The sequence below is a fragment of the Culex quinquefasciatus genome, chromosome 2, assembly GCF_015732765.1.
Source record: "Culex quinquefasciatus strain JHB chromosome 2, VPISU_Cqui_1.0_pri_paternal, whole genome shotgun sequence".
Classification (NCBI taxonomy): domain Eukaryota; kingdom Metazoa; phylum Arthropoda; class Insecta; order Diptera; family Culicidae; genus Culex; species Culex quinquefasciatus.
The window spans coordinates 116,958,922-116,974,489 of record NC_051862.1 but is presented as its reverse complement, the minus strand read 5'-3'; the positions used below and the strand labels follow the sequence as shown (position 1 = coordinate 116,974,489).

Below are 15,568 nucleotides of genomic sequence, written 5' to 3'. Positions count from 1 at the left end.
CCCGAGTACTGGAAGTAACCACAACATAGGTTACTACCAGTCCTCGGGCAAATTTCTCTTCTTCGGAAGACTTCGGGATAGGTTAAGTGACATGAGCAAATAATAAATAGAACACTAGAGTGGAGTATGTATTTAGCTAATTATTGGTACAAAGATTATACTAATCGCTACTGCGCTAGCGGGGTCGCAGTAGACTGCGGCCACGCGGTGCGCGATTGATAGTGTGCTGTTTAAATCTTCTGACACGCGCCATAGTCCCGCGGTACCTACCCTCGGTGAGCATAGATATTACACTGGCCTTAGTAAATCGACGAACAATGCCCTCTTCATCCCTGACTAAGTAAGTGTCTTTGTCGGTCGTGCTATCACGCAATTGAACTCTTCCAGTGAAATTAATAAATAGTTTTTTAGCTTCGAACACTCGAGGGCAAGGAGAGCCGATCGTTTGATCGACCTCCTGGCCTGCCTCGCACTCCGACCTATTCTCGTCGGTGTAGGCCTCCCAAGTGGACGCTCCCGTCTCTTTAAGCGAGCAGGTATATGACTGCTCTGCCCTCGGTATCCCAAGGGTTTCCAGTACCCTAGAGACGGCCGCTTGAGCATCGTTAATAGCAGTTTTGATCTCAAAATCAGTGGGTAGGTAAGGTGACGTTTCCTGACTACGACCTTGGTTTGGAAAATGGTATCTTTCCCTGTTTCGGTATTCAATTTGCTGCAACATGTGCACCCTACGCAACTTTTCGCTCAGTTCCTTAAATGTAAAATTAGTCTGTGTGTGATACATGGTTGTCATAGAACGCAGACTTCGAAACGCCCCTTCCACATGTTGACTTCCGTAGTGGGTAACCAGGAATTGCTCTGGATGACGACGATCGCGGCAGCTACGGACAGCAAGCACAAGGCCATGGGCGTTGAGCTCGAGACAAGCGTACGCGTTGGCCGTTATGCACTGCGCATTTGTTCGTTCATGCCGCAATGTCCAATTCCTCCAAGCCCTCATGAAGAGTAATGTTTCCCTGCAAGTATAAGAATATATTGTATGTTTAGGTTAAGTCAGGTTAAGAATTTAAAAACAACCATACCAGCACATAGATATCCGTTCCAGCGGAGTAATAGACTTATCCGTGAAGGCTCGATACATGGCACGCATGTACCGCAAAAGCGCCACTGTTCCTTCACTACCGGGAACATTTGCCTCCATGAAGTTGATGGTGGTTTCGTTCATTATCTTCTGAGTTGGATTGAAACTCATCAGATCAGTCGGGTTGAGGTCAGCCGAGGTGAGTCCATGCATGTTCTTGTGGAAATATTTAACAAGATGCTCGAGATGACTAATTGAGGGATGCTTGTGCCCTAGTGTTAAGGTTCCCGGCAGTTTAAACAGCCGGCGACGGATATTGTTCAAGATATGTAGACTATCTTGGAAGCAGATTACCAACTGGTCAAATGCAATAGCAAACAATTCACCCAGTGAGGATTCTGGTGTAAACTTCGTCACGTTGATCATGGCGCTTAGCAAAGGTGTGGCTCCATCTGAAGCGATGCCTAAGACAGCAATTCCATTGGCTTGGAGTGTTTTGATCGTGTGAGCCCAACGTTTAATGACATGTATGTGATTAAACTTGTTGTCAGTGGCCATGTAGAACAGTACATAGGGCGCAGCGTTTGGTACCAAGGGAGTAGCGAGTTGGACATAAGCAGTGCTTGCCAGTGCGCATTTCTCCAGTTTTTCGACCACCTCATTGGCATTTGACGCGTTGAAGTAGGCTTGCGTCGGCAGTCCAGTCTTGTCCAGTGGTGCAACACATCCAGTTATCGTGTTTGATCTAGAATCATACTGCACTTGCTGCATAACTCTGGTTCCATCCTCTGACAGCATAACTTCCAACGGATAACCGTTTTGAAGTAAGTACTGCTTCAAACCCGCTACATCGATTTGGCCTGAAATAGATAAATAAATCGTTACAGGGTTACAAGTAAAGCCCAATTGAATAGCTTACCTTCATCTATACACTTTGTGCTAGCCTTCAAGTGCCTTGATAGAGTGCTTCGGCTGATGACGGGCAAGTTCCCAACAAGGAATTTGTGGTACCTCTTGCCAGCCATCATGTAGTTATACAGTCCAATATCCTTTTCCTCATCCGTGTAACGTACACCACGACGTTCGTGTTGGGCTTGCTTTTAGCAATTGTTCGATAATGCTGAAGCATTGGATATGCAGCCCTGTTAGACGACACGGAGCAGTTGGCCTCGCTGCTCCGCGCTTCTAGTTTCCCGAACTTTGTCTTGAACGGTAGCTGCATTCTGGTTGAGGTGAGAACTGTTCAATGATGCTAGCTACTTTTGGTCCCCTCTTTCTTCCCTTGGGCCCATCAGGCTGTGCAGTGACAACAGGTTGCACTGTGGTTTCGGGCGATCTGACAGTTTGTTCACTGGATGCCTCGGTGTCTTTGGCTGCCTCACCCTCGATGTTCTGGTCGTCATCGTTGTCCTGGTCGGCGTCGGCCTGGTCGGCGTCGTCCTGGTCGTCGTCGTCCTGGTCGTCGTCGTCCTGGTCGTCGTCGTCCTCGTCTCGATCGTGAGTGGTGTCGAGATTCTCCAACTCGTGCTCTTCTACGGTAGTATAACTTCCGGTTGAGCTGATCGAGTTTGCTTCTTCGGGAGCATAGGATTCGTCGGAGCCGTCACTTTCAGCGTAATTTCGAAAGGCAGCTGTAAAATCATCAACCCTTGTATTGCGTCGGTTTCGATTTGAACGATTCCGACGACTTCGAGTGTGGTGTGCAATACAGTCAGATTTGCGAACCTGATGCACCCTGGTTATATGCTGGACGTAGTTGGACACAGCCCATGTACGTCCGGTTTGAATGCATACAACCGACCTTCCACATTTCAAAACGCAATCAGCTTTGACTGCCACCCTGTTGGGGGCTTGTTCTGTTATGCGCACGGCTAAGTTATTGAAATCGTCCATTTTGATGCCAGTGCCAGGACGAGTTCCATAATAGGTAGCCAAACGTTTTATAAGTGATTTTTGTATTTCACCTGGTGTTACAATGGGTGCAACAATATCATCGACCTCGGGGATTTGTTCTTGCCCAGCCTCGTGATTAGCCTCGTTGCCATGTATGAAGCGTAAGATCCCATTCTCTTGGACTGATTTGGCTATTCGTTGAATGGTGGACTTCTCTCCAGCCGTTAGCTCAAATTTATCCAAACTAGTTGCATGACGTCCAAAAATGTCAAATTTAGAGACCGTTACAGTCTTTCGCTCGATACCCTCATCGTAAATTGCTTGACCTTCAGTCTGGATGGTTGCATTGATCGCCGTACCCCAGTCCTTCACCTCGGCCAGCGCATCCGAACCAGACAGCTCGAGCAAGTCCATGATGCTGATAACGCGCCAAGGAATGATGCCAATCAGCTTGCCCATGCGCTGCCAAAAACGGTCGACTATTTCTCGTTTATCCATCCTGTGATACTAGACACTGCTCAATATCAATCTGGAAGGAAAAGAAAATGGAACCAATTAGGAATAAATGTGCATCGAATAAGCATTTTACGTGCATTAAATGTAAATTAGGTGCAATTTGTAAAATAAAATGCATGGGAAAAAATGTACACTGAATGTCCACTGAATTCCCATCGAATGTGTAAAATGCATTAGAATGCATTCGAAGTGAGCCACCCTTGGTGGCCCCTTCTATATTGGTTATGCTTGGGTATGTATGGGAAGCAGGCCCAAGGGGAGGTCACTCCCAACAATGTACATCGATATAAAATTCGATGCCATTTAAATGCAAGCAATGCGCATCGAAATTAATGTTTACGCATCTCAATTCATCGATGTAGTCCGTTGGACATATTTGTCTAGAAAGCCTGGGTTAGAGACCCTCCACATTCTTAAACATGGCCCTCCCACGTTCCCTCCATGCATCATTGTCCGGGTTCAACTATTACCAATTGATATCGAAGGTCGCAAGGCCTTGGATCCGCGGTAGCACGAGCTGGCAGTGCTTATTCATGTCATGGGTATGCGTAGTCAACGCTACCTACTGTCATGTAGTCCGTTGGACATATTTGTCTAGAAAGCCTGGGTTAGAGACCCTCCACATTCTTAAACATGGCCCTCCCACGTTCCCTCCATGCATCATTGTCCGGGTTCAACTATTACCAATTGATATCGAAGGTCGCAAGGCCTTGGATCCGCGGTAGCACGAGCTGGCAGTGCTTATTCATGTCATGGGTATGCGTAGTCAACGCTACCTACTGTCATGTTTGTTGCATACTTTCGGGGGCACGAAAATAGCATAAAAAAGGGAACCCACTTACTCTTCAACGACACGACGAGCACAACGTACCCGTCGAATCGGAGCAAACCATTCGAGCTCGGAAAGGCAACCTGAGCGGATCAAGGTATAACCTTTCACCAACTCGCAATTCCTTTCCTGAAACCACTGGCATCTGGGGCAAAAAGGCACGCCCTGCAGTGCAGAGCGTGCCTAGTTCACTAAGGCTTCGCATATCTGACGCGCTGTGAGATCCAATCGTCGGGATGCCAGCAGGGAAGAGTACTGGGTACTCGACTGCTGGCGACGAAAGGAGGTAATTTCACAACGAACCCCTAGGGTTACTGTGCTCTGAGCAACCGATGTGGAATCAATCGTCAGTGGTAGCACAGCTGTGTTGCGTCCAATGCCGTGCCGTGTGATATGATCACTATTAGATCATTTCTTAACACGCCGAAGGCTTCGCGTGTCTGACGCGCTATGAGATCATTCGTCGGGATGCCAGCAGGGAACGAGTACTAGGTACTCGACTGCTGGCGACGAAAGGAGGTACATCTCACATGCTTTGTCAAACGACGAACCCTCAGGTACTGTGCTCTGAGCAACCGATGTGGAATCAATCGTCAGTGGTAGCACAGCTGTGTTGCGTTCAATGCCGTGCCGTGTGATATGATCACTATTAGATCATTTCTTAACACGCCGAAGGCTTCGCGTGTCTGACGCGCTATGAGATCATTCGTCGGGATGCCAGCAGGGAACGAGTACTAGGTACTCGACTGCTGGCGACGAAAGGAGGTACATCTCACATGCTTTGTCAAACGACGAACCCTCAGGTACTGTGCTCTGAGCAATTGATGTGAAAATCAATTGTCAGTGGTAGCACAGCTGTGTTGCGTTCAATGCCGTGCCCTGGTGCCGTGCCCTGTTGCCGTGTCCTAGTGATATGATCACTATCATATCACCTACCTCTTAACACGCTGAAGGCTTCGCATATCTGACGCGCTGTGAGATCCAACCGTCGGGATGCCAGCAGGGGAAGAGTACTGGGTACTCGACTGCTGGCGACGAAAGGAGGTCATTTCACATGCTTTGTCAAACGACGAACCCTCAGGTACTGTGCTCTGAGCAACCGATGTGGAATCAATTGTCAGTGGTAGCACAGCTGTGTTGTGTTCCATGCCGTGCCCTGTTGCCGTGTCCTCCTAGTGATATGATCACTATCATATCACCTACCTCTTAACACGCTGAAGGCTTCGCATATCTGACGCGCTGTGAGATCCAACCGTCGGGATGCCAGCAGGGGAAGAGTACTGGGTACTCGACTGCTGGCGACGAAAGGAGGTCATTTCACATGCTTTGTCAAACGACGAACCCTCAGGTACTGTGCTCTGAGCAACCGATGTGGAATCAATTGTCAGTGGTAGCACAGCTGTGTTGCGTTCAAAATCGACCATGAACCTGTAGTGCCTGAATGACAAACTCGTCACTCCAGTGCTGCAACTACAAAGTTCACCTTACCTCTGACGTTATTACCGATGATTTGCTTCGCGTAACAGCACTGGTGTACTCATGCAGCGATAGAGTCGTAGGACTCTATCACCGGGAATCGAACCAACTGAAGCCGTACCTCTACTGCTTGGTTGAATTCGACTCGTTAGCGTTCAAATAGTACGTGCTCATGCGTTTCCAAGCATTTGCCTCGCGTAACAGCACTGGTGTACTTATGCAGCGATAGAGTCGTAGGACTCTATCACCGGGAATCGAACCAACTGAAGCCGTACCTCTACTGCTTGGTTGAATTCGACTCGTTAGCGTTCAAATAGTACGTGCTCATGCGTTTCCAAGCATTTGCCTCGCGTAACAGCACTGGTGTACTCATGCAGCGATAGAGTCGTAGGACTCTATCACCGGGAATCGAACCAACTGAAGCCGTACCTCTACTGCTTGGTTGAATTCGACTCGTTAGCGTTCAAATAGTACGTGCCTTAGCTTAGCATTTACGGTCTTTTCGCAGGGTAGCCATACGACTGCCTTCTGCTTTGTCATGGGTATGGTCAAACAAGAAACACTGTTTAATGGGTTGCACAGTATTGTGCGCGGATGATCAGCCGCACCGTACGTGAGTGTACGGACCACGCGAACCGGTGGTAGCGCATGTGGTATACGCGGACATAGGACGAACCTGCCGCACACGTTTGCGCTCGGTACCGCGATATAGGCTGACCAGCCAGGTCGTTCACCCGATTGATGAGTATGTGCCGAACTTGTCGACACTGGTGCTCTCGAATGGGTGATACAAAACAACACATCACGCTCCAGAGATACGTGAAGCTTTGTAATGATCCTTCCGCAGGTTCACCTACAGAAACCTTGTTACGACTTTTACTTCCTCTAAATCATCAAGTTCGGTCAACTTCAGCGATTCAAATGTAATCCGGGAAGGACTAGCAAATGTTCACCTTCAAAGACCTCACTAAATAATCCATCGGTAGTAGCGACGGGCGGTGTGTACAAAGGGCAGGGACGTAATCAACGCTAGCTATTGACCAGCACTTACTGGGAATTCCAGGTTCATATGGACCATTTCAATCCATAATCCCGACTAAATGAGCATTTCAGTGATTTCCCGCGCCTTTCGGCGTAGGGTACACGCTGCTGCTCACATTGTAGCGCGCGTGCAGCCCAGAACATCTAAGGGCATCACGGATCGCTCAATCTCATTTTGCTCATCACAAGCAGATTATCAACCTCAATGAGTTGATGTATTATCAGGTCACACTACACCGCCGGTGGATGGATCGCGCACGACCGTGCGAACGGCCGACGTGCCCATCCGGCCGACGGGATCAACATCTGACTGCTGATAGCGTTCTATTTAATTTGATTGAGTCGCCATGCACCACTACCCTTAATTTGGAGAAAGAGCTATTAATCTGTCTTACCTCAATAAGTTCGGACCTGGTAAGTTTTCCCGTGTTGAGTCAAATTAAGCCGCAGGCTCCACTCCTGGTGGTGCCCTTCCGTCAATTCCTTCAAGTTTCAACTTTGCAACCATACTTCCCCCGGAACCTAATTTTGGTTTCCCGGAAGCTACTGAGAGCACCATGATGTAGCGTCTCCCAATTGCTAATTGGCATAGTTTACGGTTAGAACTAGGGCGGTATCTTATCGCCTTCGATCCTCTAACTTTCGTTCTTGATTAATGAAAGCATCCATGGCAAATGCTTTCGCTTTAGTTAGTCTTACGACGGTCTACGAATTTCACCTCTCGCGCCGTAATACTAATGCCCCCAACTACTTCTGTTAATCATTACCTCTTGATCTGATTACAAACCAACGAAACGTAAGACCGAGGTCATATTCCATTATTCCATGCAAAAATATTCGCGGCCATTGATTGGCCTGCTTGAAGCACTCTAATTTGTTCAAGGTAATCTCAGCTGGGTTGGTGAAAACACTGTACCTGATAGGCAAGCGCCACCATATAGGCACCCAGTCTTAGAGTCGCAACAATCCAGTGACCTACTACCATCATTAGGAGTAGCACCCGTGTTGGACAATAATAAACTTCGAACGTTTAAACCGCAACAATTTTAATATACGCTAGTGGAGCTGGAATTACCGCGGCTGCTGGCACCAGACTTGCCCTCCACTTGATCCTTACCGAAGGATGTATGCTCGGTTCATTCCAATTATAAAACATCATAAAGAGTCTTATATTGTTATTTCTCGTCACTACCTCCCCGTGCCGGGATTGGGTAATTTACGCGCCTGCTGCCTTCCTTGGATGTGGTAGCCATTTCTCAGGCTCCCTCTCCGGAATCGAACCCTGATTCCCCGTTACCCGTTGCAACCATGGTAGTCCTCTATACTACCATCAATAGTTGATAGGGCAGATATTTGAAAGATCTGTCGCCGGTGCGAGACCATGCGATCAACAAAATTATCCAGATTTCAACTCAAGCGTCACGAAGGACGATCGGTTTGACTAATAATTGCACAGGTTCCGCGAGGTCCCTGCATATTGCATGTATTAGCTCTAGATTTTCCACAGTTATCCAAGTAACTAGGTGAATGATCTTGTAAATTATAGCTGTTATACTGAGCCTTATGCGGTTTCACATTAAAACTGTTTGTACTTAGACATGCATGGCTTAACCTTTGAGACAAGCGTATACTACTGGTAGGATCAACCAGAATACGTCAACATTACATTATCACGCTAGCACGCTATGCGGGCATGAGTGGTCCGGGACCAGGCGAGGGTCCGCGCGCACCACCGTCTCATATAGTGTGTTGTGTGTAATGGAAATTACCTCACTCTTCCAACCTCACCACAACGCTCTTCCATCGTAAGACGTTGTTCCTCGATGTCGTATCATGCGCGCAATACAATCGTCAAAAGATTCCCATTCGTTTCGTGTGCGGCAAGCGCTGCAGAACTTGCAGCGCGCCTCCCCTTAAGAACACATAATACTCGCTACGATCGCCGACTAGCAGCGGGGTAGCCGTATGACGTTCATGTTAACAAAACACGGTCTCGCTCAAACATCACCTCACAGCCGAACCTCTCCCATTCCTCTTTCCGTCGTGTCGCACCACCTCTCACCATAGCCACAGCGCCAAGCGCGCGCTCTCGGGGGTAGATACGTGCATGCATCTCCGAGTGCGCACCGCTCCGCATAACCGCGCATGACGCTCCTGGTTCGATGGTATAATTTCCATATACGCACACGACAGCCCTCATATCGACTCATGAGTCAGAGTGCACCCGACTCACCTCAATGTACCGTCCCAGCCGGGTAGTCTCAGCGGGCGTACGCTCATACGGTGGGACCGGTCTGAATTGTAGCGCGCTCTCGGTGGTAGATACGTGCATGCATCTCCGAGTGCGCACCACTCCGCAGAACCGCGTATGACGTTCCCGGTTCGATGGTGTAATTTCCATATACGCACACGACAGCCCTCATATCGACTCATGAGTCAGAGTGCACCCGACTCACCTCAATGTACCGTCCCAGCCGGGTAGTCTCAGCGGGCGTACGCTCATACGGTGGGACCGGTCTGAATTGTAGCGCGCTCTCGGTGGTAGATACGTGCATGCATCTCCGAGTGCGCACCACTCCGCAGAACCGCGTATGACGTTCCCGGTTCGATGGTGTAATTTCCATATACGCGCATGAACGACCTCATCATCGAAAAATTGACACCACTCCGCAGAACCGTGTATGACGTTCCCGGTTCGATGATGTAATTTCCATATACGCTCATGAACTACCTCATCACCAAACTTGACTTCCCTATAGGTACGAGAAAGCAGTGCGTTTCACAACAGTCGACCAAAAAATTGCATGGAAAAAAATGATCCGTCGACCGCGTCTATGGCAAGTCGGGGTAAATCGGGCCACCGTGCCAGCGGACATGTGGACCGATGTTGGACGAGTGTCCCCGGACCCCCCCCCCGGGAGTCCGGCCCCGCCCTCTTTCCGCCCGGAACCGATAAAGATGGCTTCCCCCGAAGGTAGGCATGCTCTGCGGGTCCTCTTCCGTGCCCGTAGACGGGGCCACCATACACGCGTACGCTAGGACGGGCAGCGGTGTGCGGTATGCGTCCTCTCTCGTGCCCGTAGACGGGGCCACCATACACGCGTACGCTAGGACGGGCAGCGGTGTGCGGTACGCGTCCTCTCTCGTGTCCGTAGACGGGGCCACCGTACACGCGGACTATGACTATGACTCCGTCTTGGCCGGAGACTGCCCTGGCTGAGCCTGAGCCTGGGTTCGGGTCTCGCTCTTTGAGAGGACTATGACTATGACTCCGTCTTGGCCGGAGACTGCCCTGGCTGAGCCTGAGCCTGGGTTCGGGTCTCGCTCTTTGAGAGTGTGCCGTCGCGCTCTCTCACGGGTTCTACCTCTAGAGAGAGGGACTAGGGACTTGCTGCCTAGCTCGACAAGAGCTGAATCTCTTTCTCTCGCACGTCGTCCGCCGTCCGTGTGGACGAGGACTTGTACGGTGGATCGGTGGATCGGTGGAGTTGCTCGCAAGGGGCCAACGCTCTCGTACGTCGTCCGCCTCCGTGTGGATGTGGGCTTGTACAGTGAATTGAAGACGGGCCACTATCTTAGAGCAAACAAGGCGTATGGATTTTCTATTGCCTACATTCAGGGGTAAAATATTCTTTAGAAAAATGCCCGAGTACTGGAAGTAACCACAACATAGGTTACTACCAGTCCTCGGGCAAATCTTCTTCGGAAGACTTCGGGATAGGTTAAGTGACATGAGCAAATAATAAATAGAACACTAGAGTGGAGTATGTATTTAGCTAATTATTGGTACAAAGATTATACTAATCGCTACTGCGCTAGCGGGGTCGCAGAGACTGCGGCCACGCGGTGCGCGATTGATAGTGTGCTGTTTAAATCTTCTGACACGCGCCATAGTCCCGCGGTACCTACCCTCGGTGAGCATAGATATTACACTGGCCTTAGTAAATCGACGAACAATGCCCTCTTCATCCCTGACTAAGTAAGTGTCTTTGTCGGTCGTGCTATCACGCAATTGAACTCTTCCAGTGAAATTAATAAATAGTTTTTTAGCTTCGAACACTCGAGGGCAAGGAGAGCCGATCGTTTGATCGACCTCCTGGCCTGCCTCGCACTCCGACCTATTCTCGTCGGTGTAGGCCTCCCAAGTGGACGCTCCCGTCTCTTTAAGCGAGCAGGTATATGACTGCTCTGCCCTCGGTATCCCAAGGGTTTCCAGTACCCTAGAGACGGCCGCTTGAGCATCGTTAATAGCAGTTTTGATCTCAAAATCAGTGGGTAGGTAAGGTGACGTTTCCTGACTACGACCTTGGTTTGGAAAATGGTATCTTTCCCTGTTTCGGTATTCAATTTGCTGCAACATGTGCACCCTACGCAACTTTTCGCTCAGTTCCTTAAATGTAAAATTAGTCTGTGTGTGATACATGGTTGTCATAGAACGCAGACTTCGAAACGCCCCTTCCACATGTTGACTTCCGTAGTGGGTAACCAGGAATTGCTCTGGATGACGACGATCGCGGCAGCTACGGACAGCAAGCACAAGGCCATGGGCGTTGAGCTCGAGACAAGCGTACGCGTTGGCCGTTATGCACTGCGCATTTGTTCGTTCATGCCGCAATGTCCAATTCCTCCAAGCCCTCATGAAGAGTAATGTTTCCCTGCAAGTATAAGAATATATTGTATGTTTAGGTTAAGTCAGGTTAAGAATTTAAAAACAACCATACCAGCACATAGATATCCGTTCCAGCGGAGTAATAGACTTATCCGTGAAGGCTCGATACATGGCACGCATGTACCGCAAAAGCGCCACTGTTCCTTCACTACCGGGAACATTTGCCTCCATGAAGTTGATGGTGGTTTCGTTCATTATCTTCTGAGTTGGATTGAAACTCATCAGATCAGTCGGGTTGAGGTCAGCCGAGGTGAGTCCATGCATGTTCTTGTGGAAATATTTAACAAGATGCTCGAGATGACTAATTGAGGGATGCTTGTGCCCTAGTGCTAAGGTTCCCGGCAGTTTAAACAGCCGGCGACGGATATTGTTCAAGATATGTAGACTATCTTGGAAGCAGATTACCAACTGGTCAAATGCAATAGCAAACAATTCACCCAGTGAGGATTCTGGTGTAAACTTCGTCACGTTGATCATGGCGCTTAGCAAAGGTGTGGCTCCATCTGAAGCGATGCCTAAGACAGCAATTCCATTGGCTTGGAGTGTTTTGATCGTGTGAGCCCAACGTTTAATGACATGTATGTGATTAAACTTGTTGTCAGTGGCCATGTAGAACAGTACATAGGGCGCAGCGTTTGGTACCAAGGGAGTAGCGAGTTGGACATAAGCAGTGCTTGCCAGTGCGCATTTCTCCAGTTTTTCGACCACCTCATTGGCATTTGACGCGTTGAAGTAGGCTTGCGTCGGCAGTCCAGTCTTGTCCAGTGGTGCAACACATCCAGTTATCGTGTTTGATCTAGAATCATACTGCACTTGCTGCATAACTCTGGTTCCATCCTCTGACAGCATAACTTCCAACGGATAACCGTTTTGAAGTAAGTACTGCTTCAAACCCGCTACATCGATTTGGCCTGAAATAGATAAATAAATCGTTACAGGGTTACAAGTAAAGCCCAATTGAATAGCTTACCTTCATCTATACACTTTGTGCTAGCCTTCAAGTGCCTTGATAGAGTGCTTCGGCTGATGACGGGCAAGTTCCCAACAAGGAATTTGTGGTACCTCTTGCCAGCCATCATGTAGTTATACAGTCCAATATCCTTTTCCTCATCCGTGTAACGTACACCACGACGTTCGTGTTGGGCTTGCTTTTTAGCAATTGTTCGATAATGCTGAAGCATTGGATATGCAGCCCTGTTAGACGACACGGAGCAGTTGGCCTCGCTGCTCCGCGCTTCTAGTTTCCCGAACTTTGTCTTGAACGGTAGCTGCATTCTGGTTGAGGTGAGAACTGTTCAATGATGCTAGCTACTTTTGGTCCCCTCTTTCTTCCCTTGGGCCCATCAGGCTGTGCAGTGACAACAGGTTGCACTGTGGTTTCGGGCGATCTGACAGTTTGTTCACTGGATGCCTCGGTGTCTTTGGCTGCCTCACCTCGATGTTCTGGTCGTCATCGTTGTCCTGGTCGGCGTCGGCCTGGTCGGCGTCGTCCTGGTCGTCGTCGTCCTGGTCGTCGTCGTCCTGGTCGTCGTCGTCCTCGTCTCGATCGTGAGTGGTGTCGAGATTCTCCAACTCGTGCTCTTCTACGGTAGTATAACTTCCGGTTGAGCTGATCGAGTTTGCTTCTTCGGGAGCATAGGATTCGTCGGAGCCGTCACTTTCAGCGTAATTTCGAAAGGCAGCTGTAAAATCATCAACCCTTGTATTGCGTCGGTTTCGATTTGAACGATTCCGACGACTTCGAGTGTGGTGTGCAATACAGTCAGATTTGCGAACCTGATGCACCCTGGTTATATGCTGGACGTAGTTGGACACAGCCCATGTACGTCCGGTTTGAATGCATACAACCGACCTTCCACATTTCAAAACGCAATCAGCTTTGACTGCCACCCTGTTGGGGGCTTGTTCTGTTATGCGCACGGCTAAGTTATTGAAATCGTCCATTTTGATGCCAGTGCCAGGACGAGTTCCATAATAGGTAGCCAAACGTTTTATAAGTGATTTTTGTATTTCACCTGGTGTTACAATGGGTGCAACAATATCATCGACCTCGGGGATTTGTTCTTGCCCAGCCTCGTGATTAGCCTCGTTGCCATGTATGAAGCGTAAGATCCCATTCTCTTGGACTGATTTGGCTATTCGTTGAATGGTGGACTTCTCCAGCCGTTAGCTCAAATTTATCCAAACTAGTTGCATGACGTCCAAAAATGTCAAATTTAGAGACCGTTACAGTCTTTCGCTCGATACCCTCATCGTAAATTGCTTGACCTTCAGTCTGGATGGTTGCATTGATCGCCGTACCCCAGTCCTTCACCTCGGCCAGCGCATCCGAACCAGACAGCTCGAGCAAGTCCATGATGCTGATAACGCGCCAAGGAATGATGCCAATCAGCTTGCCCATGCGCTGCCAAAAACGGTCGACTATTTCTCGTTTATCCATCCTGTGATACTAGACACTGCTCAATATCAATCTGGAAGGAAAAGAAAATGGAACCAATTAGGAATAAATGTGCATCGAATAAGCATTTTACGTGCATTAAATGTAAATTAGGTGCAATTTGTAAAATAAAATGCATGGGAAAAAATGTACACTGAATGTCCACTGAATTCCCATCGAATGTGTAAAATGCATTAGAATGCATTCGAAGTGAGCCACCCTTGTACCAAAGTATTATTTATTGAGTTTAAAGATTGACTGTTAGCGCCCTTTCGCAATCTAAACAAGCACCCCATGCGCCCCTTTCGAGAAAACCCTCCCCTTTCGAAAATCCTGTGCACGGCCCTGTAGGATGGGACTATGGCTCATTTTCTGGACATGTATTTTGGCAAAAAATATTGCCCTACATTCCTTGAGCATAAAAATACAACTTGGCATGAGGCCATGTGGAGGAAAAATATTCCAGAAATATTTGAACTTCAAATATTTTAATTCAAATATTCAATAAATTTGAAAATCCTTCAAGGATGGGACTCTGGGTCATTTCCTGGACATGTATTTTGGTAAAACTTGTTGCCCTACATTCCTTGAGCATAAAAATACAACTTGGCATGAGGCCATGTGGAGGAAAAATATTCCAGAAATATTTGAACTTCAAATATTTTAATTCAAAAAAATCAATAAATTAACAAATTTTTCTGGGATGGGACTCTGGGTCATTTCTGGGACATGTATTTAGGCAAAACTTGTTGCCCTACATTCCTTGAGCATAAAAATACAACTTGGCATGAGGCCATGTGGAGGAAAAAAATTCCAGAAATATTTGAACTTCAAATATTTTAATTCAAATATTCAATAAATTTGAAAATCCTTCTAGGATGGGACTCTGGCTCATTTCCTGGACATGTATTTTGGCAAAACATGTTGCCCTACATTCCTTGAGCATAAAAATACATCTTGGCATGAGGCCATGTGGAGGAAAAATATTCCAGAAATATTTGAACTTCAAATATTTTAATTCAAATATTCAATAAATTTTAAAATCCTTCAAGGATGGGACTCTGGGTCATTTCCTGGACATGTATTTTGGTAAAACTTGTTGCCCTACATTCCTTGAGCATAAAAATACAACTTGGCATGAGGCCATGTGGAGGAAAAATATTCCAGAAATATTTGAACTTCAAATATTTTAATTCAAAAAAATCAATAAATTAACAAATTTTTCTGGGATGGGACTCTGGGTCATTTCTGGGACATGTATTTAGGCAAAACTTGTTGCCCTACATTCCTTGAGCATAAAAATATAATTTGGCATGACGCCATGTGGAGGAAAAAAAATCCAGATATATTTGAACTTCGTATATTTTAATTCAAAAGTTCAATAAATTTAAAAATCCTTCTGGGATGCGAATCTGGGTCATTTTCTGGACGTGTGTTTAGGCAAAACTTGTTGCCCTACATTCCTGGAGTATAAACATAAAACTTGGAATGAGGCCATGTGGAGGAAAAATATTCCAGAAATATTTGAACTTCAAATATTTTAATTCAAATATTCAATAAATTTGAAAATCCTTCTAGGATGGGACTCTGGCTCATTTCCTGGACATGTATTTTGGCAAAACATGT

General features: G+C 47.5%; 3 protein-coding genes across 3 annotated transcripts; all 3 read right to left on the bottom strand.

Moving 5' to 3' along the window:
* Positions 1–159: 159 nt before the first annotated feature.
* Positions 160–1,353, bottom strand: LOC119768090. Its single transcript, XM_038258485.1, has 2 exons — positions 1,083–1,353; positions 160–1,016 (listed from the first exon to the last, which is right to left on the bottom strand). The coding sequence occupies exons 1-2, from the start codon at positions 1,292–1,294 to the stop codon at positions 176–178; spliced, it is 1,053 nt and encodes a 350-aa protein (XP_038114413.1). The 5' UTR covers positions 1,295–1,353; the 3' UTR covers positions 160–175.
* Positions 1,354–1,366: 13 nt separating this feature from the next.
* Positions 1,367–3,679, bottom strand: LOC119768089 (kinesin-related protein 4-like). The gene is made up of 2 exons (XM_038258484.1): positions 2,001–3,679; positions 1,367–1,941 (listed from the first exon to the last, which is right to left on the bottom strand). The coding sequence occupies exon 1, from the start codon at positions 3,470–3,472 to the stop codon at positions 2,267–2,269; it is 1,206 nt and encodes a 401-aa protein (XP_038114412.1). The 5' UTR covers positions 3,473–3,679; the 3' UTR covers positions 1,367–1,941; positions 2,001–2,266.
* A 6,929-nt stretch (positions 3,680–10,608) lies between these two features.
* On the bottom strand, positions 10,609–12,920 carry LOC119766288. The gene is made up of 3 exons (XM_038250739.1): positions 12,476–12,920; positions 11,558–12,416; positions 10,609–11,491 (listed from the first exon to the last, which is right to left on the bottom strand). The coding sequence occupies exons 1-3, from the start codon at positions 12,777–12,779 to the stop codon at positions 10,609–10,611; spliced, it is 2,046 nt and encodes a 681-aa protein (XP_038106667.1). The 5' UTR covers positions 12,780–12,920.
* Between the last annotated feature and the right edge of the window lie 2,648 nt (positions 12,921–15,568).